This window comes from Pogona vitticeps, chromosome 3, assembly GCF_051106095.1.
Source record: "Pogona vitticeps strain Pit_001003342236 chromosome 3, PviZW2.1, whole genome shotgun sequence".
Lineage (NCBI taxonomy): Eukaryota > Metazoa > Chordata > Lepidosauria > Squamata > Agamidae > Pogona > Pogona vitticeps.
In genome coordinates this window covers 82297033-82321562 of record NC_135785.1, presented here as the reverse complement: position 1 = coordinate 82321562, position 24530 = coordinate 82297033, and the positions used below count along the sequence as shown (strand labels likewise).

General features: G+C 47.7%; 2 protein-coding genes and 1 long non-coding RNA gene across 12 annotated transcripts in view; 1 reads left to right on the top strand and 2 right to left on the bottom strand.

Moving 5' to 3' along the window:
- Positions 1-2795: 2795 nt before the first annotated feature.
- CYP26C1 (cytochrome P450 family 26 subfamily C member 1) lies at positions 2796-16526 on the bottom strand. Its single transcript, XM_020782885.3, has 6 exons — positions 16264-16526; positions 15328-15552; positions 14457-14732; positions 13195-13350; positions 9981-10541; positions 2796-6920 (listed from the first exon to the last, which is right to left on the bottom strand). Exons 1-6 carry the CDS (start codon positions 16504-16506, stop codon positions 6522-6524), a joined length of 1860 nt encoding a protein of 619 aa, XP_020638544.3. The 5' UTR covers positions 16507-16526; the 3' UTR covers positions 2796-6521.
- A 5655-nt stretch (positions 16527-22181) lies between these two features.
- EXOC6 (exocyst complex component 6) overlaps positions 22182-24530 on the bottom strand; it is a 112553-nt gene continuing 110204 nt past the window's right edge. For 6 of the 10 annotated variants that reach the window (XM_020782900.3, XM_020782903.3, XM_020782904.3 and 3 more), the window contains 3 exons: positions 24386-24498; positions 23270-23281; positions 22182-22617 (listed from right to left, as the gene is read on the bottom strand). In XM_020782900.3, coding sequence (XP_020638559.3) covers positions 22485-22617; positions 23270-23281; positions 24386-24498 — 258 coding nt within the window. In that variant the 3' untranslated portion in view covers positions 22182-22484. Of the gene's footprint in view, positions 22618-23269; positions 23282-24385; positions 24499-24530 lie in introns of those variants that run through there. The other 4 variants (XM_072995328.2, XM_072995330.2, XM_072995331.2 and 1 more) reach the window with 2 other exon arrangements.
- On the top strand, positions 22616-24025 carry LOC140705923 (uncharacterized). The gene is made up of 2 exons (XR_012085550.2): positions 22616-22800; positions 23715-24025. It is a non-coding gene; the product is annotated as an uncharacterized LOC140705923 (long non-coding RNA).

Below are 24530 nucleotides of genomic sequence, written 5' to 3'. Positions count from 1 at the left end.
ACAATCAAGAAAGTCTATTTAAGTTGTCCCTGTCAGTAATGAGGATTGCAACAAAGCCACCTCATAACCTCCTTCACATTTGCAGCTATAACTGGCTGGTGTGAAAGGATTGTCACCAGATGGAAAAAGCTGATGCATTTAAACTTTGATAGCAATATAGGATGGCAGAGAGTGAGTGCAGATGAGTACCTACTAAGCAGTCAGTCTCTGCAGACAAAACTATGTATTGTCTAAAGATCTTTAAAAATGTATATGTAACCTCATGGTGTTGTTATTTTCCTGTAATTAAATACTGTTCCTTAGATCTTATCAGCTTGCTGAAAAATAAGCTTAAATGGCATGTGCAATCTCGTTATGAATGGGTGGTTTCAGTTAACAAAGGATGGACAACTGTGGCCCTCCAGATGTTACTGGACTGCAACACTCATTAGCTTTTTCCAGTAAAGTCTGTGGTGAGGGATAATGGGAGTTGTGGTCCAAAAACAGGGCTGAGCAGCTTTGTACCTTTTGCCCAGTCTTGAACCAACAATTTGAAGAAAGCTGCTGAATTTAGGTTAAGGATCACACAAGATCATGCTGAGATCCACAGCACACTTGCCCCTGCAGAACGTGGGAGATACACACATATATATTCATCTCCACAACATGGAGATCTTGTCAAAATCTTACCATTCATTTCTGATTTTTTAAAAACAGGAACAGAGCCCACCTTGTCCAGAAATATTCCAGTTGACAACAAAAGAAGTCCATTCTAGGATGTCGAAGCCCTTTTTTGGCTTCAAAATTCTCTGATGCATCTGATAATTTGTTGTGGCTGTAGTAATGAATAACAGTATAAATAGTGTTTTTCTACCTCCTTTGTGAAAACAAATCATCTTAATGAAGAAAATCTTGCACATTCTGAGGTTGCCTGAGGTGCAATCCTGTGTATGTTTTCTGAAAAGTAAAGTCCACATGTTCAGTAGGGGCTACCCACAAGGTCTGCATATGTTTTGTTGTTGTTGTTGTTGTTGTTGTTGTTGTTGTTGTTGTTGTTGTTGTTGTTGTTGTTGTTGTTGTTGTTGTTTTAAAACACAGTTCGTTTGTTGAAATGGGGGTGACTAGGTAAGAATATTAGTCTGACTCCTTGTCTGGTTTTAATCTGACTATAATTTTGGCCTGTGTCTAGGACTTTGCCAAATCCAAATGAAATGTGTCTGACAACAGTGCAATAGGCCATCCAAGAACAGTGGGCAACTGTGGCTTTCCAGATGTTTTTGCCCTATTATGTTTGCTAAGGCTGGTGGGAGTTGCAGCTCAAAAAGATCTGGTTTGTCAAGCCTCATTCTGAAATATTTTGAGGAAGACATTCATTAGAGCAAATTTATGTTTGCTATTGTGTTCTATGGTCAGGTGCTTTGATTTTCTCATTATCAATATCATTCTCATCACTAAAAATGCAATGTTTCTTTTATAAGCAAAGTCAGATGCTTAGTTTGTAACATCTAAGCTAAGTCTCCATCATTACTGGTAATTTTTAGTAGAGAATAAATTACAGAATAATTTTTATAAGAGTGAATGATTCCGTCAGCCTTCATCATTACTTCTAAAGATGGATAACAATTCACTTATAGTTGCAATGATAGATACATTTAGAAGCTGAACAGTTAATTAAATTGATATTTAAGGTCATACTCTTTTGGTAGTGCTCAGAACTGCATATGAACTGGTTATCTAAGGATTCTACCACAAGTCCAGTCTCTTAGTATAGAATGCAACTGTACTACCCTGTTTCCCTGAAAAGAAGACCTAACCTGAAAATAAGCCCTAGTATGATTTTTCAGGATGGTCGCAATATAAGCCCTACCCCCAAAATAAGCCCTAGTTAAGTGAAACCCCACCCCCACCATTGTGCAGCATTGTGCAGCAACCAGAAGATGACATAACTGTAAAATGGAACATCCCCGGAAAATAAACCCTAATGTGTTTTTGGAGCAAAAATTAATATAAGACCTGGTCTTATTTTTGGGAAAACACGGTATACAAATTTGATATAAATGTTATTTATCAAAAGCTGTATATACTATACAACTCTGCTGGTTTAAGTGCCATGATTCCATACTGTGGAATTCTATGATTTGTAGGGATTTGGGGGCAGCAGGGCATAGCTTGGTGATCTGACTACACATCAAGAGGTTTGGGAGTTTTATTCCCCATTCTGCCTCTGTTTGGGGCGGGGTGAAGATAGACAGCCTGTGTAGCCTTGGGCAAGCTGCATATCCCCATACCTGCCCCAGAAAAAGGGACTGATAATCCAGTTCTGAGTACTCTGTACCTAGGAAAGAGTTGCCATAACTCAGAATCAAATTGACAGCTTATTTTTGTTGTTGCTGCTGTTGTTAGGGAAACTTGGACTTCTCGTGGCTATTCAAAGTCAGAACAACCATGACGCTGTCCGATTTCCAATGGGGAGTTGTAATTCCGCGGCATGCACTGGAACGGTCAAGCAGACAGGTTTAGTGTCTTATTCAAATACAGATTCCAAGGCCCCAATAGGATGGAGCCATAGCACCTAGTGTGATCTCTAGCTACTAGTACAGTGGTGTGGGTAAGCAAGGACTGAAAACCTGTGGTCCTCAGCCTAACTAACACGCAAGTTTTGATGTGTGAGAGAGTGCTATGTAATTCTGCAATGTGACAAAGCCCACCCTCCATCAGCTGTGGCCTCATTTCCTCTGGGTCAGAGTTCATCATAGGAAGAAGGTTCCGACAACATATCTGACAAACATATCCAATAAATAAAAACAAGACCGAACTGCTATCTGGCAATATTTATTCCTGAAGGAGATTGTGTGCTTACTGAATCTAGTATAGAATGAATTTCATCACAGTAGGGTGACCTGGGATGTCCATAGCTTCAGTATGGTCACTACAGTATGGTTTTTAACATGCAACCTCACTATACAAATTCTGAAGGATCTTGACTAGAGACAAAGTGTCATATACATCCTAAGGAAGGGCAGAATTACAAGCACACCTTTGAAGTGCTGCATCTAAGGCAGCCTCCTCCAATTTAGCACTATCCAGATGGAATAGACTACAGATCCCATCAAGCCTCACTAGATACTCACTAGATACGTGGCTATTGTGTGCTGCCTGGGAATAATGGGGAACAAATACCACCCCACCTCGAGGGCACCAGGATGGGAAAGATTAGTTCTTTCATGGGGTGGTAAAGCTGTGGCTGGACAGCAGCACTCACATCTGCAGGCAGGGGGAGCTCATAGGATTAACATTTCCTTCAAAGTGCCTTTCACAAAAGAAACCATCGTGCCAAGAATAAGATGTCAGAATATGTCAACTTCCTATGTGTAAGGAATCGTTGTTGCTGCTTGGAGGAGCATTTAATTATGGAAGCCCGGGCACCTGAAGTGGTACCGTCCAGTTATGGCTTCACCACCTGCATAAGAACTAGGTTTGGATCAGAACTATTTCTCTTGCTGTGGCTGAGAGGCGGAAATGCCCACGACAGTTGATCATACAGCTCTATAACTCCCTCCTGCATTTTTCTTTTTGAAAACATGTTCCCTGAGTTTCTAAACCCACAGTCTGACATTCTTCTCATCAAATAATCCTGTATGGTATAGAAGCTGTCTACCTAGAGAAGGCAAACCTGTCAGCAGCTTTAAGCAGCTTTATAGCTATATTATCAGAAACACAAATGGCTATTGCAAAACGGTAGGTTCCAGCAGGTACTAAAAGGTGTTCGTTTGATCCTAGACACTAGAGCAGCATCTTAAATATCTGGGAAGCCCTAAGGGAGCGAGAGATTGTTCATTTGTACTGATCCACTCCTACAATAACCCTGTCTACTCCACTCAGAATTCCCAGTCTTAGCATTCAACAGCAATAGCCTCTAGTCCTGCCATTGCAAGTCCCATTAACCCCACACATCATGGGCAATGGTAAGGTTTTATAGGAGCTATAGCCCAAAACATAAGAAAAGCCCAAGTTCTATGGCCTTTATACAAGCAAATGAAGTGGATGCTTTAGCCCCAAAGATTTCCTGAGGATTCCAGAGACACTGCTACAATATAAGACAGAAAGTGAAACATGTGACCATCCAGATATTGAGGGGGCTGAAACTCCCACAGCCTTAACATGCTGAATAGCGAGGGATTCAGGCAACTGCGACCAGGCATATCTGGAGAGCCACATGTTCAACAGTCCTAAAATACGAGAATATCATGAAGCAGAATGGTGGCTCATTAGAAACATATTTTGCTTAGACTCAAAAGTATGTACTGATCAACTAAAGCTGGGATTCATTAGTCCACTCCATCTTCATTATTAGGAATCCTAGCACTGCTCTTTTACTCTTCAATAGACGGTTTCCCATTCCCTAATCGCCAACCCTTGCCAACATGGCCAATGCTCAGAAATGCTGTGGACAGTCAGTCAAAACATGTGGAGGGCACCTGGCTGAGGAAGGCTACCTTTTCTTCTTGTAACTTGATGTGAGCTACAAAAGGGGCCCTGGAGTAGGCCAGTGATAAAGCAGTTTGAGTAGAAGCTTGGCTGTCACTTGCATATGTTAAAACAACAACGTGTCTTGTGGCACCTTAAAGACATAAGCCACTACCCTTTTGGTACTCAACCACACCCAGAGCAACAATCTTGGAAAGAGAAGTGGCTTTTTGATGAAGTGCTGGGTGTGTGCCTGGTCATGTTCTCCAAAGAACTACTTGCAGGGTTATAGCTCCATGCTTGGTCACCACCGACAGGTTACCAGTCTAACTCATTTGATGATGGTGTAAACTATCACAGACTACAATTGACTTGTGATGCATTCCTATTGGTGTAAAGTAAAAAGGAGCCCTAAGCTTCTGCCATAATAAAGTGTATAAACATCCAAAGCACCACAAGACTCTTTGTTGCAATACCCCAACACGGCTTCCTGTCTGGAAATGAAATGTACCAAAGCACCATGGCAGATTGTTTCCTATAGATGGAAGTGGCATATCCCCTTGTATCCCTTGAAAAACAATGCTTTTCAATAGACTTTATTCCCACAGTCAGCTGCAAGGCATGAAGCAGTAAAAATAAAATAATGCCCATACATGTGTGAACCAGATTGGAAACATTCTGCCCTCATTCCTCTTGACCAGTCAGTGTCCAAAACCCATCAGCAAGTTGCATATTTAAACTGTGCAATGTTTGACATTCTAGCCATGGTTTTGTCTTGTCTGCAAAAGGTTCCTGATTCAAATCCCACCAACTCTGGACAACTCTGGAAAAGCCTGGAGAGCTGCCTATCAGAGAGTATAGGTACGACTGAGAAAGACATTTCTGCCTTGAGAGGAGTCCCTTTCTTACATGCCAGCAAAATCCAGCAGGTGAATGAATCGGTGACTGTGTGAATCACATCTTCTCTATTGTATGCTGTGCTGTTACTGGCAGTTTTGGATTGACATCGGGACATACACAACCACTGGCTAGCGTTTACACTTGAGGAGAAAGTAACTTATGCATTCCTTTCTGGATCATCGAATCAAGCTTTACAGAAAGCCCTGGATTCAATTGTCCAAATATGCATATGGTGAAGTAAACCCTGAGACAGCATCCATTTCTGACCTTCATGCCACACTCATGCTCATGCAGGGATGGGCACCCTTCCTCTCCATACCAGCTTCCACAATTTGTGCCCTACCTGTCACATATCCACTCTGCAGGGCCACTGGCTTCCTGATGTGCTTTCCAGGCAGGAATAGGACCTCTGGCCACAATCGTCTGCTTATACCTCCTGGAGTAAACCCATCCGCAGACATCTCACCTGTGAACTGCCACCAGTTGGGGAGTCATTGTAGTCACTTCCTGCTACACACCAGTCGCATGACTTGACAAACAATAATTTTTTTTTTCTTAACTTGGGACACTTCACAGCTGACAGATTGACAATGACATCGTTTTCATACTGGATTCTAGCCCATCTAACTATTGATGTGATGATAGAGGGGCCACCTTGAATATAAGCTGTGGGGATGCTCAAAAGAGCTTCACAGGTTGGGTCTCTGGTATTCACTCTCAGATATCCACGGAGCACCCTCTGTCAGTGCTTAATTTCTTCTTACCAGACACCATTGTTTTTTGGATCCCATCCAGGCCATTCCATTTTGCACAATGACTCCTTTTAACCAGGTTACATAGCAACATCCCACATATAAACATGCACACACATGCACGCAAATGCCAGCAAAAAGTGCAACTAAGGATTATTGTTTTTGGGGGGGGAGGGAGCTGTAATTAATACTGCAGATGCACATCTTTGCCCAAGAATGGATAGTGGAAGACTCATTAGGGACCACAGACAGGGACTTCCTCCTATTCCTCCAGCTGTACCTTCAAGCCAATGAACAGGAAGAAAGGGGCTTCTGCACATTGAAGTACTAGAGCTAGAAGGAACTCATATTTTGTCCCTGTTCTACAAAACTGGAAGATGCTGCAGAGATGCTGGAGATGCTTCTAACTGTTGGACATGCTTCTCAAGTGTCAGTCTTGCTTGTCCAGCCGCTCTCTCTCCCAGCTCTCAGGGGATAGAAATAGAGCTGGAGGCCATCAACAGGGTGCACAATAGGCACTGTTTGCATCTTAGGGAAATGAGCAGTGGCCAGCTCCCAGCGGGCTGTGCTGACCAGTTCAATGGCAAGCATCTTAAGGATGGTCTGCGCCAGTTCCTTACCAATGCAATTCCGGACTCCCCCACCAAAGGGGATGTAGTGAAACCGGAGAGGGTTTGCAGCTTTGGGTTCCTCTCGTTCGTCCTGGGATACCCAAAACCTTTCAGGATCAAAGGTGTCTGGGGGACTCTGGTAGATGTTGGCAGTCTCGTGTGTGTCCCGAATGCTATACATCACACTCCAGCCCTTGGGAATCTGATAGCCCTAGAGGAGAAAGAGAGAAGACAGAATCAGCACCAGAGACAGCAGCCTGCAGAGGGCAACCTGCTCAGTGAGAAAGCGAGGGGAAAGCAACTTTTAGAACACCCAGGACAGATCTAGCCATAAGGGGAGGAAAAGCCTCATAGCTCACACTGGCTAGCTTCAAAGACATTGGCAGATCCCTAGGGTGATCTGAAATTATTAAGTGCCTATGGGGCAGAAATGTACAGTTTCAGCAATTTGTGAATCACAAGCTATAGCAAAATTTGTACTGCACAAGAACCATCTCCATGTTAGTAATCCAACAGAAACTCACATGCAACAAATATTTTATATTGGGATTGTTAGAACAGTACATCTAACTCTAAAGGCTGGATGATTTCTGGTAAATCAGCAAGGACTTCTAGATTCCAAGGGTAGGTTTCTGTGGGGAAGGATGTGAACCCGGATCAGTCCTGATGAGACTCAGGACAAGTTCTTAGGCTGAGAAATCTTTAATTCTAACTGTATGGTTTTATGGCTGGTGAATCATGCAGTTCTAGTGAAGCAAACCAATTAACAAAGTGGGAGTCCCAAAGCCTGAATTCTCTCACCCCAAGCTTTACGGAATATCTGTAATACATTGACCCCAACTTACAGCTCTAACTTTGACTGAGGACATGGTTGTTGTGCTCATATGGAAGCTGACCACGGACATTGTGATCTGGGAGCTAAGCCTCAAATCCATTAGGCTATAAGCCTAGGCACATGGGAGAAAGAACCACTGACTTCCTCCTGAGCAAATATACATAAGATTACATTGCTATCACCTCCAATAGATATTTGGGAGCAGAATCATTCTTATACAGCTTGACAACTGCTGTTATTAGAAAAGCAGAACTCAAAAGAAATCGCACATGATATACAAGCCTGAAAAGATTTTTGTGTGAAGTGGGAACAGGTGGCACCAGACTAATGCCCTACCCAGTATAAGGTGCAGCTCAGTGTGTTGATATTCTAGGCTGAATAAGACTCCTGAATTGTTTCATTATATTATTATTATTCAAAAACACAAGACACAGTTTTTGACTAGCATTTTATAACAGATACGCATTTTAACTACAAATCCAAGTATCAGTAGTAGTAGTAGTAGTAGTAGTAGTAGTAGTAGTAGTAGTAGTAGCAGCAGCAGCAGCAGTAGCAGCAGCATAGCTTGCATTGCACAAGCCTGATGATACCATTAGCTGCATTTTTGTTTTAGATCTCAGATCCCTTGGGATCCCTTTCATCATGGTGGCAGCAGCAATATTCAGACTTAGCCACCCTATCCTATGGCCCCCAGTGACTTCCCTATGATGAAAGCGATCCCAAGGGGACCTCAGGACCTTCCAGGGAAAATTTTAATTTCCAAAAATCTCCAGCAGCTGATGACATCATCTGTTTTGCACAGTTTAATTATGCTGCTGGATTTCAGCCACCGAATCAGACTCTTAAGCCATCTAACCCAGTGGTCCCCAGCCTTGGGCCTCCAGATGTTCTTGGACTTCAACTTCCAGAAATCCTGACCAGCAGAGATGGTGGTGGAGGCTTCTGGGAGTTGTAGTCCAAGAACATTTAGAGGCCCAAGGTTGGGAACCACTGATCTAACCCACTGTAGTCAACACTGACTGGTAGCTTCAGCTCTCCAAGATTTAAGGCAGAATTCTTTCTTATCCTAAATGGAGATGCTAAGAACTGAAGTTGGGAGTCTCTGTATCCAGAATGTGTGTGTTACCACTGTGCAGCTACATCCCTCTCCCATATGCATAAAGGTCTCCTGCAATGGGTGTCCCACTGTTTGCATTGTTGCCTATTCCCAGGTAAATGTGTGTAGGAGCTCAGCATGAAGAGCCCATTCCGAGTCACACAACTAATTTTTGAATGAATCTAAAGAGCAATTTAGTGGTTCTGTGAGCCATTGTCCGAGAAGGAACTGCCTAGAAAAATGAGAGCATGTGTGGTCATCAGTGCCATGCAGAAGCAGTTCCTTCCACTGACCTGTTAAATTTCCTTCTGACATCTGCTATTACACAGCCACACAGCTGCCCTGGGGTCATTCTCCACTAATAAGAACATGGCCCCATACACACAACCCTCTACTGCAGATGCTGCAGTTAAGCTTCCTGGCATGGCAGAGATCTTGCCGTCAGATCCAACTAATGTCAGAGTCATTTCACATGCATATTGCAAGCTTTCCTCAAACTTCAACTGAAGCCATTCTCAGTTCTCCATCTTGGAAAAGATTTCCTCTATGATTTCCTCTACACACCCTACCTGGATGAATGGTCTTTTTTCATCACTGCTGCTATTCACACAAATCATCTCAACCAGCCAACCGCTACTGGGAATTCCTGTTTGCATACACACCTGCCCATACTTCTCCCCACCCTACACACCTTTCAGTGGTTGCCCATTCATGACCCATTTCTTTCTTGCACCTAAAACCCTAGAGCCATAGAGACCATAACCTGCCCCTGGGAGCCTCACTGAAATACTTTCTGGTGACACCACCAAATGTTTTTGAGGACTGCTCCATAGTTGTTTGAAGCAGGACGGTGTGGTGACATGCAGTTGTTTGGAGGAAGGTGTTTAGCGATGGCATTTCCCAATACGCAACACTCAGCAACCATTTTTTGTATTTAGATGCATGTTGAAAGCTGACCTACTTTTGCAAGTGTCACCTCTGTGTCATCCAAATTGTTCTCAATCATACTGTATTTCAATTTTACGTATTATGTTATAAGTTTATTCCTGGGACTGCATGTTTATTTGTGCTTAGAAAGCTTCAGATCTAAGCAGTTTATAAAAATTCATACATACAATAAACAAAAAGTACCTCACTTGCTTTCCTCTCTGCTTCTGTCATACATTGCCAGCCCTATGGAGGAGAGACTCTCAGTCTCACTGTGCATGCAGGTACGTTTGGACACAGTTCCCATGACCAAAAATGGCAAAAGTAACCTAGTGAAATCCTATTGAACCCAGTCAGATAGATTCCACCCACATCCCCTAAAGAAGAGCCACCCAGCAAATCCCACAACTCACATCCAGCTCAAACGTTTGCAAAGCTGTCCTGTAGCCTCCAGACACCGGGGGCAGCAAACGCAGGACTTCCTTGACAACACAATCCAAGTAGCGCAGGCGGACCACCTTCTCCAGGGTCAAGTAGGGCTGGCAGTAGCATTCAGGTCCCTCTAGGCTGCTGGGAAGCTGGTCTGATTCTTTCTGCCTGGGAACTGAGCAAGGGCTGTTTGTAGTCCCACGGAAGGTCTCCTGGGTTCCTTGACCCACAGAATACAAGTGAGGACCATTCTCTTCCCCTTTGGTTTCTTTCTCTTGTTCTGCTTCCACCCTTGATGGAATAGGCAGCTTGAGATCCTTAGTGTTGTCCTCTTTTCCCGGGACAATGAGCATCGCTTGGCAAGGCTGGTTTGTTGGAGAGCCCTCTGTGGCAAAGCAATGGCATTGCTTGGTAAGATCATGGGATGCCAACTCCTGCTGGAGCTTTGTTATCACCAAGGGGTGTTGCAGGAGCAGAAGGATCATGGAAGTACTAGCGCTGGCAGTGGTGAAGAAAGCTGCAAATATCAGTTCAATTGACGACTCCTGAAAGATAAGTCATCATGAGATGAACAGGTGGGAGCAACATTTCCAAAAATGTTGATAGCAGGTTGAAATGGTGGAGTAGCACAATCCAGCTTAATTATTAAGGGGTTCCAAGAAGTCCACACATTCCTTGTACATGAAATGAAGGTGTCTTCCCAATTTCACAGTTTCCCTTTTAAAAATACACTAAAATAGTACCAAATGGGGAGAAACGTATTGAGAGGCCAAGACCTTTGAACCACCCTCAGGCAGCTCAGGCAAGGGGATTCTGAGAGATGTAGTCCCAAAGTTTAATTGTTCCAAGCTTGGACAAGAGAAGAATACCATGCTCAGGGGTTTGTAGGGGTTTATAAAATAAAAGAGGAGAAGCCCCAAATAGCCCCCAAAGACTGAGCTGTGGCCCCAAGTGGTTGAGTTGAAGGAATCATGCTGGAAGAAGGCAGGGAAGACACATTACACCAGTGGTTCTTATCCTTTGTTACTCGGATGCTTTTGAACTGCAACTCCCAGAAACCCCAGTCAGGACAGCTGGTGGTGAAGGCTTCTGGGAGTTGCAGTCCAAAACTCCTGAGTAACCCACGGTTAAGAACTAGTGCATTACACAGAAGCCCTGGATACTGCAACCTTTCGTTGCAAAACTGCTGTACCTTCCTTACAGTGGAGCTGAAATGGTGTAGGAGCAGACCAACACAGAAAGAAGAAGAAAACACAATGAATGGTTAATCATTGGATTGAGAAAACTAGGAGAAATGGCTTGCTCTCAGTCAACAAGAATACCAAGTCAACAGAGAAACACTTTGGATCTTATATTTCCAAAGCCAGGCAGCATTCAGGAGCTTTAACTCCAGAACATCCAGAACAACCTCTTTGCCTCGGCCTGCTGGACAAGGGTCTCTTTAAAATGGGAGAGGCCGTGATGCACCGCCTGCCTTGAGGCTGAATGCTCAAATATCAGGGTTTCCCATTTATTGAGGTCCATTCCTAAGGCCTTCAGATCCCGCTTGCAGATGTCCTTGTATCGCAGCTGTGGTCTCCCTCTGGGGCTATTTCCCTACACTAATTCTCCATACAGGAGATCTTTTGGAATCCGACCATCAGCCATTCTCACGACATGCCCAAGTCAACATAGACGTTGCTGTTTCAGTTTCTGAGAACTGCCTTTCCAAAATAATTTTATTTTTTGACTGGTTTGGGCAGCTGTTCAATGACACATGAAAGCCCCGCCAAGCACCTCATGTGGTTCTGCTTATCATCTGAACCCTGAAAACGTTTCCTTCTGACTATCCAAATGGATTTCAAAATATGAGCGATGGCCTCATCGCTCCATCACCAACTCCATTCTTTGCTTTCAAGAGCAGTCTCCTTGATGCGGGCTTGGATGACTAGATTTGAGAAAAGCTCCTCAGACATTAACGATCCTGACTGTGAACAGAATAGGCTGCAGGCATGAGAGGATCTGGTTCTCATGTGCATAATAACTTGCCTCAGTGTTGACTGGGGCCTGTACCCTCCTCTCTACACCCCTCCCTCAGGAATCATTTATTCATTCCTGCGGCTTGTAAACTCAGAACAGCTTTCTTACCCATAGCTTTTTATTACCTATCTCTTTAGAAAGCCACCTTTAAAATGGCTTTTCCCAACCAGGTGCTTCAATCACTAAAATCCTAAACTCCACTATTTCTCTCAGTGGAATTCAGTCAGTCCCCCCCGCCCCCCCCACACATACTGTATAACATGATATTTTCAGCATCCAGATGTGACTAATTCATTCAGTCTTCAAATTCTTTCTGGAGACTGGCTTTTGAATGCAGGCATTAAAGCCACAACATCTAGTCTTGGTTTTTTGTTGTTTTGGGGAATCTTTTAAAATACACACCCACTGTTTCCTCCCCCCCCCTTTTTGTTTTTTTGTTTGTTTACATCACCTTGTTTGATGAAAAATTCTGGATAACTTTGAAGGTTGCACACTGTTTTGTAACATCTTGGTTGGCCCTAATAAAGGTATAGCCTAGACCTCTAAAGTTACTCACTTGAGTTCTTCCGAGGAATCCTCAGATTTGGTTGCAATTAAAATAAAATAGGGGGAAAAGGAACTCAGATGGGATTCTAATCTGATGGATTTGAGTTTTAAAAGGGAATTTGTGTTACTGCAAAGCAATTTCTAGCAGCACAAACTGGCTATTGCAAACTAAAATGCCAGCAGAAGAATTGGAAAAGCAGAATATTATAAATACTAGGAAGCAAATAGTCATGTGGAATGACTGAACATCACAGAGCACATGCTGTGAAATTAAAGACGATGTGAATCCCTGTGAAAATGATTCCACTATGAATTTAACTTCAAACTGGTGCTACAGTTGAAGAAAACAGAAAAATCTAGAAGCCTGGAATAATATATTAATATATATTCACATAAAAATGACCTCTACACATGATCAGAGGTACCTACTCTTCTTATTTGCTTATTTGTGTTTACAGCTATTGGGACTGAACCTGTTCAGCTAATAATAACAAGGTTATTATAACCATCCTTCTGGTAGGAGACAATGATGATCGAGCTTCTGATGAGGTGAGGGATGATTACCCGACCTCTTATAGGTGGCCCCACCACACATAAATCTGTCACCACCCCAGCAGCTTAAAAGAACATTACCTTCAATTCCTGCATGGTGAATTCTTTGCCGTATTCCTTGGCGCTGTTGATGATGAAATCCAAGGCATCATTTTGAGCCTCAGGATCCTTCCGTTGCAATTTTTCCATGATAGCTTTCTCCATGTAGTCGTGTAAAAGATTGCGGGCCTTGATTCCCTGTACATATAGAGATACCAGATTGCTCAGGAAAAGAATGCTTCCAGATGCGCATGCGCACAAGGGCTCGCAGGGATGCAGGGGACTAGCACCTTGAAAAGTGAGGATTGCCTCCAGGTTGCCCCCGAGGCAAGACGTTGATTGCTTTGAACCTGAGCAATATCAGTCACTGTGTTTCTCCTAGTAGGTGCGCCCACTACCTAGAGCAGGTTCCCCGTGGATTTTTCTGATCAGTAGAAGTGGGAGCAGGGTAAGGAGAGTCCATCTCTCGGGCCATCTTATCCCGGGAATGGGAACTCCACAGACTACAAAGTGCCCCGTCACTAAACCACCAGATGAGGGGAAAGGATGGGGATGGAGGGTATTTTCCAAACTCTGGCCTCCCCACCCCCCCCCACCCTGCAACCCGGCTGCTTTCTGGTGGCTCTCGGACTAGGTCCTAGGTGCCGGTGTTCATTTTTAGTGCCTGGCTCATCCTCCTTCCTTTCTGGTCTGGGGTTGCGGAGGTCTTTGAACTTCTCTCTTTCATTAGGTGGGAAGGGCCTAAATATTCCAACAAAATGGGACAAATCCTGGATTTCTGCCCTCTTAAGAAGGAAGTGCCAACCTAACTTTTCAGAGAGGATAGACAGAAGCCTTTCCTCCACCACCACCACCACCCCTTTTTTTTAAACAAGCTCTTTCACCGTTTGCCATGATCTCCTCTGAACGGTGTATCCCTCTGCTTGGGGAATCCAGATAACTGGGGAAAGCCAGTTTAGAAGACCGTGAAAAAAAACGGGGAGAGCACACGTCCAGAATGCCCTCCCTGCGGTACTGAAACAGCCTTCTTTGGTTTGAAGGACTTCCCGATGAATCCTGACACTAAAGGCAATCCGGGCTAACCAGATGGAATGATCCTCCCCACCAGCGGCATCCCTTTTTGGGGCCACCGTTGCATTTGGCGAGAGCTAGCGTGAGAAGAAACGATCTCCGCAGTTGCCAGAATTGCTGGTTTGCGCGCTATCCTAAGGCATCTGGAGGCGGAGGGCTTCATGACCGACAAGGACGGATGGAGGGGGGGCGCAGACACGGCACCCGGGCAAGGAAGGAGCCCCCCCCCGTACCTTGCGCAACCCGCTGAAGGGGATGTTGAGCGGCAGAGAGAAGAGGTTCTCCACCAGCTGCTCGAAGGTGCGCGAGAGCTCCTTGAACTCCGCCTCGTCCAGCCGGAGCCCCAGCAGGATGCGAGCCGCGATGCGGAAGGTCAGGGTCTTGGCCGAAGGGTAGACCGCGATGGGCCCGGGCTCCTGGCACCAAGCCCGCAGCTCCCGGGCCATGACTTTCTGGATCCCCGGCAGGTAGGTCTCCAAGGCGGCCCGGCTGAAGACGCGAGCCAAGATCTGCGGCAGCAGAGGGGGAGACAGGAGAGTCAGAGCCCGCGGGGTGGCCACCGTCCCTGAGCAAGGCTTTCAGAGGTGAGTGCCCCCACCCCAGCTATGGCCCAGCCCGATTGAGCAGCCTCCCAGTGCTCTCTGTTCTCCTTGCCAGGAACTAAGGAATGGCTCAAGTCCAGAATACTGTACTAAGAGAACTTTGGCCAGACTATCCTATTTGAGGGCGCAGGTGGGAAGCAGCATCCCTGGGTGCTGGCCCGTGAACCCAGGGTGGGAAAACGTCTCTGGACAAGCATCTCCCTCTGCCTCCCAAGAGAGGTCTTCATCTTCTTCTTTGAATCCACACCCCCTCAGCCCAAATGGTACAGTCCCGGAGCCTAGGAGCGTCCTGCCTTCCGTGCTCGATACAACCCCCGGCGCAAACTTTGCGCTTTATAGGTTGCTGCCAGCCTCGAAGCTTGCGCAAACCTGTGCCAACCTCTCCGTCTCTCACTCTCTCTCTCTTCCAGAGGCCGCTGGCGGATGAGACCCTGATCCTGGAAGGCTTCCCCACTTTCCCACTGCTGGGAGGAGAGAGGCCGCCCTCCGGCAGTACCCTTACCTTCCTACGCTGCCGGTGGGTCTCGGCGCTGGCGTTGAGCAGCGTGTGCGAGCCCAGCAGGATCTGGGTGCTGAGGGGCCACTGCGCACTCACGAGGCTGTGCTCGCCCAGCAGCAGCTTGCGCACGTTCTCTGCGCCGCTCACCCGGATCACCGGCTTTCCCAGCAGGTGGGTCTTGAACACCGTCCCGTATTTCTGGCGCCGGGAACTGTGAAAGCTGGAACCCTGTGGGTCGGGACAGGTGGGGGGCGGGGGAGACAAAATGAGAGAGGAAAGAGGGGTCAAGGGGGGGGGAAATAAGGCATTGGCCAACTACCCCTCACTCTCCTGCTTAGCCCAAGCAAATGGAAAGGGCCTCTGAGCAAGCGCAGAGTGCCGTGTCCCGTGGCCGCAGCGGCTTCTTTTGAACGCCAAGTCCTTTCATTGTCCTTGACCCACAAACCAAACGAGGCGGTTTCCCAAGAAGGTTCAGAATCCAGGTTTGCAATCTGGGTTACAAACCCCGAACTTTTTGTCAAAAACATGCCAAGGCGCCTCCGGACAAGGATTCGGGAGTGAGGGAAAGGACGTGTCTTGCAAACCGGCGCTTTCCCCCTGCCCTTGGGAGTCTCGCACGTCGGAATTAACTACAACCTCTTGCATACATTTCCCGCGAGAAGACCTTCCGTAGGATCGCGGGCTGTGAAGCAGAGCAATCCAGAGACAGGCTGCATTGTTGTTGCTTTACCCTGAAGAAGAAACTCGGCACACCTCCAGGAGGGGCTTCAGGGCAGCCGGTAATCCCCACAGTAGCAGGGGCTCCGATGCGAGTCCTGGACTAGAAGCAAGAGCTAGGGGGACCTCTGGGCATGGCCAAAGTGTCCCTTCCTCAAGCATCTCCGCGGGCTTCCTCCCTCCCTTCTTCCCGCCGGCCTGCGATCCCACCACGGGGCTCACCTGGACCAGCCAGTGCAGCGTCTCGCCGAAGAAGGGCCACCCCATGGAGCCTTTGGGCAGGGGCAGGGCGCTGCCGCGATCCCGGCTCAGGTTCCAGCGCAGCGCCCACAGGTGCCAGGCCGAGGCGAGCAGGAGCCCCAAGGTCAGGAGAGTGGCCAGCGCAGCCTCCAGCCAGGTCAGCGCATCGGCGACCTCGGCCCCCGGCGGCAGCAGCAACATCTCTACCTCCTGGCTGGGCAGCATCTCCTGTCTTTGGAGTCACCGAACGGCTTGGGCTATGACAAGGAAAGGGGAAGGAGGCGGGCATAGGGGGGGGGGGGGAGAGAGAGAGAGAGAGAGAGAGGAGGAAGATCTCAGTCAAGGCTGATAGCCACCAAAGCTCCGCTTGCGCGCAATGGCATCCTATCCCGGATAGAGATTCTGGGGCTGAAAGTGACAGATCGCAACCCATTTGCCCGCTTCAAAGGGTAGAGCTCCTCTCCCATAGGCTTCAGGAAGCCGGGGAAAGGTTGCGAACGAGGAGGTGCGCGCTTCATCTCTGGGTATCCCCAAACGCTCTCCGCTGCACCTCTTGCGCTTCCATAAAGGCGAGATCCTGCGGCTTCCGAAAGATCCTAGCTCTTTCCTGGAGGGGAGAAAGGCGACGATCTCAGGCACGCGCCAGGGGAGGGAGGGCGCCTTCGGAATGTGTGTGTGGGGAGGGGAGAGTCAAGGTGCCTAGGATCGGATCTTTGACACGCGCGCAGCCCCATCCTTGGAGAGGGTGAGCTGGGAAGCAAAGCCATCGGAAATTCAAAGGGATCCCCAACGAGACTTGAGCTGCTTCTCCCTCTCAGCCTGCCTCCCTCCTTTCCCGGCCCAGCTGTCAAAAGAAGGCATCCAGAGCCAGTGGCCCGGGCCGGTCCCTACCCCGGGGTGCCATCGGGCGAGTGGGACCCGCGGGCTTCCTTGCTCTGAGCCCTCTTCTTTGCCCCCAATCCACCTCCCTTTGGAAACGACGCTCTCTCCCTAGAAGACCGATTTATATAGATATTGGCGATCCACCTTCGCAGGGTGACGTCTGTGCTGCATATTTAAGGGCAGGAGCCAAGCGGCTGCGATTGGCGCCCGGCAGGGTCCGCGTGCGAGGAATGTGGGGGAGTCGCAAGAGGAGGTGGTAGTGGGGGGGAAGAGTGCGGCCGGGACAGACCCTTTCTGGATGGCGGTGGGTGTGCTTATCACCCAGGTAACCGAGGACTGGGCGCCTCCCCTGCCACCTTCCCTGTTCATGAAACCGCGGGTGCTGGAGGCGCTTCAAAGGCACCCTTGTGTCCGGGATATACTCTTCTGGACCAGTAGATTTGCTGTCCCTTCCTTCCCCCCCCCCCGCCAGTGCCCAGGAACGCCCGGTTTTGGCCTTGGGGCGTCCAGGTGGGCTACAGCACTCGGTCCTGAAACTCGCTAGCTAAGCTGGTTTGGGGCGATCCTTCTCTGTTTCAGCCGAACCGACCTCACGGGGTCGTGGGGAGGAGTTTCTTTCAGAAGGCCGAGAAGCCAAAGAACCCCCACCTTGTCAGCCGCCTTCCAGGGTCGGAACTCACGTTGCAACACTCCTGCCACAAAGAGCAGCTGCCAGAGGAGACCGGCTTCAAAGCGTTTCCCCAAAGATGGGAAGTCACCCACCTTCCATGCGTAGATCTCTTCACCTGAAATAACCCATCTCTCCTTTACTTCCATGCCCACCACACGTGAGCTATTCTTCCAGTGGCGTTAGGGGCTGGGCCTCCAGGTAGCTGTCTGGAAACGGCCTTAAACCGAGATGGCAAAAAAAAAAAAAAGGGGGGGGAGATGAGACCTAGAGATTTCATAATCTTGCGCATTGTGTTGTTTGCTCTCGGGTTTGCAGGCTAGAAGATGGTCGCCCTGAGCTGGACTTTGGTAACCCGAGCGTCGCAGCCCTACCGCTCGCTCTGTTTCCGAAAATCTCTGCTCGCTATCTCCTCCTGCAAAGGGAAGGGGCACAGGCGCCTCGTGGAACAAGTGGGAACAGGCGATCGCTTCTGGTCTCCTTCTAGCTCTTCCAAACACACCTCGTGACCGGCAGGTACACCGATTTACGCAAAAGACACTAACACCTGCCGACGAAAGGAGGATCATGGACTCAGGATGAATTCCGGGGAAGTATTTGATCGGTTTTGTCATAGTGAACTGCTGGGTAGCTCCTCAGGCAAAACTATATCTATATATAGTTTTGCCTGAGGAGCACATAAAAAGAAAGAAAGATGACAATAGCATTGTGGCACCTTAAAGACTAACTGCTATATTTTAAGGTGAGACTTCGTGGACAAGTCCACTTCTTCAGACTGGATAACTCAGTGATCCATAGGGTCCCTTCCAGCTCTGTAGTTCTAAAATAGTAATTACATAGTAGATATATAGTTATTAACTATATATTATTATATAGAGATATATCTATATAATATATTATATATAATATTATAATTGTCCTTGTTCTTGTGATTAACTAGTCCACAACCCATGGATCGATTTAAACTAGCATGCTTGTGCTATATCGACTGTTTAAGGAAGTCCAAATGTTTGAAGAGAGAAAACAAAGGGTCCGCGAGGTTAGTGTCCATTTGGAGCGAAATCCTGGATTATTCCAAGTGACTTCCTTCCTTCCTTCCTTCCTTCCTTCCTTCCTTCCTTCCTTCCTTCCTTCCTTCCTTCCTTCCTTCCTTCCTTCCTTCCTTCCTTCCTTCCTTCCTTCCTTCCTTCCTTCCTTCCTTCCTTCCTTCCGCAAAGATTCGGTTCAAACCTAGTAGCTCGGGGAATTTATTTCTCCACCATCCTGAAAATTTCTCGAAGGAAGGAAAATGTTAAAAAGACAGATCTGCAGCCAACTGATTAGACCACTGCCAAGGAAGGTATCCATAGGATTATACAAATGACAGCGGAAAGCCGCCTTAGAAACAGGCAAGAATCCTACTCTGAAGGAGCTGAGCTCAGAACTACAATCCCTGTGGGTCGCCGAAAACATAACCTGTTTCTCCCTCCGTGATCGGTGCAAGGAAAGGCCCCTGACCAAATGCTGCAGCGGTGAGTTCAGGATGCCAGCCAGCCAGCCAACCAAGGGGGACTTCCTTCAGGATATTCCATTTGATTCCTCCTCTCTTATTGCACTTTAGAGTTTAGGTTCCCCAGCACTCACTTAACAGGGCATCCTGTCCTCATTAATCCATGGCCAGCCTCCATCGGGCTCTTGCTGAGGAAAGGACCCTTTGCCTCATCTTTGAATAAACGTTGGCAAATGATTATCTATCTATCTATCTATCTATCTATCTATCTATCTATCTATCTATCTATCTATCTATCTATCTATCTATCTATCTATCTATCTATCTATCTATCTATCTATCTATCTATCTATCTATCTATCTATCTATCTATCTATCTATCTATCTATCTATCTATCTATCTATGATAAATTCCTTCTTGGCTGATCGCCCTCTGAAAAAACTATACATATATAATACTTTTCATTCCCTTTCTATTAAGTTAAAACGCGCCTCCCTTTTCTTTCTTGGACACCCACCCACCCATCCCCGTTTGCACTGGAGGACGGATTTTTCCAACAAGCCAGAACAACTTTAAATGTCGGCTCGCTTAGCCCAGTTGAGAAAGCCCTTCATTTGATGACAGATTGATTCTCCCGTTAAAGGATTGAGGAGGAGCAACAACAACATCGCCGGAAGGAAGCCGACTTTTCTGTTCCCCGAATCTGCCTCTGTTGCTCTCTGACACCCGATCCCAAAGGCCGCCGAGCTCTGGACCGAGCGGGGCAGCCCCTTCGCTTTCTACCTGGGAGGCAGGGCCAGCATCTCCTTGGGTGCTGCTGCGATGGCCCAAGAGAGGTTTCCTGCACGTCAGGATGGGGGCGCCTCGGCCTGGCTTGAGAAAGGCCTCTCTGCCTTCCCTTTTAGGCCAGGGCTTCCTAGGTCAGAGGGAAAGAGCAACCCGGCCACTGCCTCCTCCGCCCGGTCTCGCTCTCTCTCCCCTCCCCCATCCCTGGGCAGTTCGCCTGCCTTTTCCTAAAGCCAAAGCGAGAGGGTCCCCCATGCCCGCCTTGGCGCACTGCGAAGGCACCGGGGCCCCCCAAATGCGTCTCCAAGTGCGCAAAGGCGCAGTCCACTGAGGTCAATGGCAAACGGCCCGGGCAGGAGAGAGAAGCCAATTGGCAAAGGCCGGCAAGGCTTCTGCTGGCGGAGGGCAGCTGGGCCAGGGCGAAGGCATGCCAGGGGGAGAGAAGCTCACAGCTGGCATCGGGTTCCGCGGGGCTGCTGGGGGGGGGAGGAGGAAGGACATCCAAGGGGCTGGATCTGGGGCCGGAGGTTTTCAAGCTCCTTTGTCCTCGTTTGACCCCTCAGGTCCGTGTCCTTAGAAGACGAGCCCACGGGTGCTTTTCGGTAGCCATTGTTGCAGGAACCTCCATCGATGCTAAACTTGGTGTTCAATCCCAGCCTATTGGGCTCGGTCACCACTGAACCTTTTTTTTTTTTTTTTTTTTTTTTGCCTAGGCCCCTTCCTTCGTTCTTCCACACCGGCAACTTGTACCTACTTTTCCCCCCGGTGTGGAAGGACATACCGGGCTGTGGACGGGGTGGGGGTGGGGGTGGAGGAAGGTGGTCAGGAGAGGCCTCCGAGATCCATCGGCGGAGATCAAACCCTCCGCGGGAAAGGAGGACGTCGTCCGCTTGGCCCTGGCCCTGCCCTTTGGGGGCCATCGGTCTCCGGCCTGCAAACCCGAAGCGACAGCTCTCTGTCTTCGGCTCCAATTGATCCGGCCGACAGCTGCCCTCATCCCCTTCCTTAAAATCCCTCCGTTCCTCCCCAGACAATGAACGACCTGAATGCAGCTTTTAATCTTGTCCCTCTAATGAGAACGTGTTGGGGGCTGGGGGCAGACACGAGATGGCCGGGGGGTGCGCCGACTTTCCGGTCCCAATCTCCGGGCCGCCTGGCTGGGAAACCGCCTCGCCTGTTGGGACCTTTTCAGAAAGCGGCGGGAGCCTTGGGAGGCCGGCTGGGAAAGGACCCAGACCCGCCCCACTGAACCGGGAGCAGCACCTTTCCCGTCGCAAGCAGTCGCCGAGGCCAGCGAACCGAGCGGGTCCCTGGCCCACGGAGGAGGATCCGGGCAAAGGGGGCTGGATGGCGGGGGGCGACCAGAAAGCAAGCCCCGAACGATTAAACCGTGCCCGGCCGCTCACGAACACATAAAAGTCACACTGAAGGGTAAGGTTTATATTACTGTATTCTCGACCGTCAAATAACTTAATACATGGAACCAAAGGAAACAGGAAAGGGAAGGGGGAAAGGTACATTCTTTACGCGAGTCCCGTCCTGAAATTTGGTTTGTTTTTATAATACATTCGTTCGTGTTTCGATCACGGAAGCTTCAGTGCAGAAGTTGAAATATAAAGAAGGGGCAGAGAATTTAATCCTATTAACACCCATATCGACACACAGCCGTACACACAAAGGGGGCATCGCCTTTCCCTTAAGTTGCGGGAGGGTAGCGTGGGGGCGGAGAAGGGGGAGGTAATAATCTCCTTTTAAAAAAAAAAGTCAAGTTGTCCAAACATCCCCAAGGCCGGAGTTTGATCCAGGTAGTGTTCAAGGATACTACAAAAAGCTTCTCCCCCCCTTCCTACCCATTTCCCAACTACAAAAAAGAACATCTGGTATAAAAACCGCGTTGGATTTGTTAAGGCTACTAATATACAGATAATACAGGAGAATACAGAGAGAGGGACACTGGAAACTGGGAAAGTCGGGAGTGATTGGGGAGAAAGCGTTCACAGAAAGGGGGGGTGGCGGCAGTCTTTCGCAAGTCATTTGGAAATGGAAGAGGATAGGGGAAATCATGATACATCATCGCCTGATGATCGCAAAGAATGTATTTACAAACCAACGGTTACATGTACAAATTGGCAATTTGCCTTTGTAAATACACAGTCCCGCTTCTCTACTAATTGTTTACAAGGCATCCCTGTTTCACTGTTCGTTTCCTTTCGTTTCGTTCTCAGCGCATCATCAGAAAAGCAGAGGATTTTTCCGTGTTTCTCTAGGCCAGTCCGTCCTAGAAGATGCGTTCCGTTTCCCGTTCAACCGAGTATCCTAACCGGGGCCCTGGCGGCTCGCAGAGTCGGGCGGTGGCCGCCGCCAGAAACGTCCGGCGTTTAAGAGTGCTGGGACATCTCGCTCACCAGGCTTCGGAGCTGCCTCACCACCGTTTCGATCAGTTTCTGCTTATCGCGGTCGTTCTTCCTGAACTGTGCAAATATGTTGTTCTTTTTATTAACGTCTTTCATTCTGAAACAAAAAAAGGGGGGGGAGGCAAAAGAGTTAAAGAACATAATGAGAATAATACGGTTTACTGTTGTTATTATAGGGGCAAGCAATTCAGCGTGAAAAAATTTTTAAGGCCTGGGTACAGGGAGATGCAAAGCAGCTGCCCATTAAGGTTCTGGAAGGGCGCTGGTTCTTAGCTACCAGGTAAGAGGCAAAAGCTTTGCATTTATTAGCAAAAGGGTCTAGAAAATAAACTGTAGGCTATAAATAACAGGCTAGGAACTATTAATAACGGATCATTAAAGTTCAGGTTACTGTGGCTCGAGTTTTCCTACGAGCCACTTGAAAAAAATAGAAACGGTGATCATACTTGTCACTCTTGTTTTTCCACTGACAGTGAACGTTTCAGTAAAGAAGCCTGCTATTTCTAAATCACATAGGCTTGAAAGCAGGACCCAAAGAAATCAAAGTAATTTATTTTCAAACCGTATGCATTTCTGGTCAATTAAAATGTGAGTCGTTGGTCAGAAATAAAAGAGAAATATAAATAGTCAGCTGTGTTTCTTCTACGGAGAAGAGCCCCACGCTAGACTCCAAACAACGCTGAAATTCCAAGAGCGAAGAAAAAAGCAATATTCAGAATATTGGCAAGAAAAGATACAAACATACGTACCCCCGGTGGACTCTGCAGAACATTCGTGGGTGGCAAAAAGAAAAAGAAAACGGACAGATTGTTAGAGGCTACACCTGCAGGCATCGCCAGAAGTCATACAATGGTTACATCAATGGGCCTCTAAGGGAATGATGCCTATTTTATTCCTCTTTGCATCTATCTCCTCTTTACACCGGAACAAATGTGTTTACTTTGCTGATGTGAACGTCCTTATAGCCAGAGCCTCCTAAATCAATCCTACATTATGTTTTTCGGGGAAATAAATCTAAGCCAGTTCAATGGGATTTAGCAATAGGATCGTAGAGGGGCACGCAGAGAAGTAAACCCCATTGATTTCAGCGGGGCCTATTCCCAGAGATTAAAAAAAAAGAGTACTGTACACCTCTATCGTTTAAGGCTGGCTGTATAGGATTGGATTATTAATTCCTTTCTATTTTTTTAAAAGGTATCTGGTCTCGGACTTTAGAGGGCCATCGCTTTTCAAAGGAGAGTCTCCAAAACGCAGGCCTTCGTGACCCTATTTGATCAGATGGAAGTTTGAAAACCACGAGTAAGGAGTCTAGCCGAAGCGCTCCAACTCGGTGGGGAAAGAAAAAGAAAACGAGGAGGAGAGAATTCCGCACTAACCTTCGACATGAAAGAACTATAAAGAAAATAGCAGAAAAATTTGTCGCCTTGGCGTGCTTAGTCTTAAGAATATGAAATCTAAAGATACGGAAAAACAACGCCATAATAAATTGGTCAAAGAAATTTAAATCTGCTTCCGTTTCTAAAAAAAATCGCGCAGATTCCTTCGGGGTTCCCATGAAAGCCTCTTTCCATGCGTGACGCCCGAATAGAAGGAATGAATCCTCAACCCCCAATTTTAAGGAGGTGGCGATGGAGCCCGCCGAGGCTTTTCGCTCTGGGCAAGGAAGGGGCGAGTAGGGTGTCCAATCTCTCCGAAACCCACGTCCCCTTCGGTCAGGCCGCCCTTCCCTTTCTTTCCTCGGCTAAAAGCAGGGCTGGCGGCGGGGGGGGGGAGAACCCTCCCTGCGAACAGCCGAGGCAGCCAAGACAGGGGAATTCTTACTTCTCTGGAGGGTTTGTGCGTGGATGTCAGATGGTGAGACTCACTTCTCCAAGAGGGCCAGGGCCGTACTCGGATTGACGCGCAGGTACTTGGAGCTCGGTTGCCCGTAGTCGGCCAGGTAAGTCGACCAATCCCACACCATGAAGAGGTCCAGGAGCTGCAGGAAAGGCGAGAGAACCAGGGCAAGGT

Coding starts and splice junctions, on each gene's coding strand:
- CYP26C1 (XM_020782885.3), bottom strand. CDS start 16,506: ATGCTGCCCAGCCAGGAGGTAGAGATGTTGCTGCTGCCGCCGGGGGCC. Junction 14,733..15,327: donor CCCACCGGCAGCGTAGGAAG/GTAAGGGTACTG, acceptor CTGCTGCCGCAG/ATCTTGGCTCGCGTCTTCAG. Junction 6,921..9,980: donor TGCAAACGTTTGAGCTGGAT/GTGAGTTGTGGG, acceptor TTTCTCCTCTAG/GGCTATCAGATTCCCAAGGG.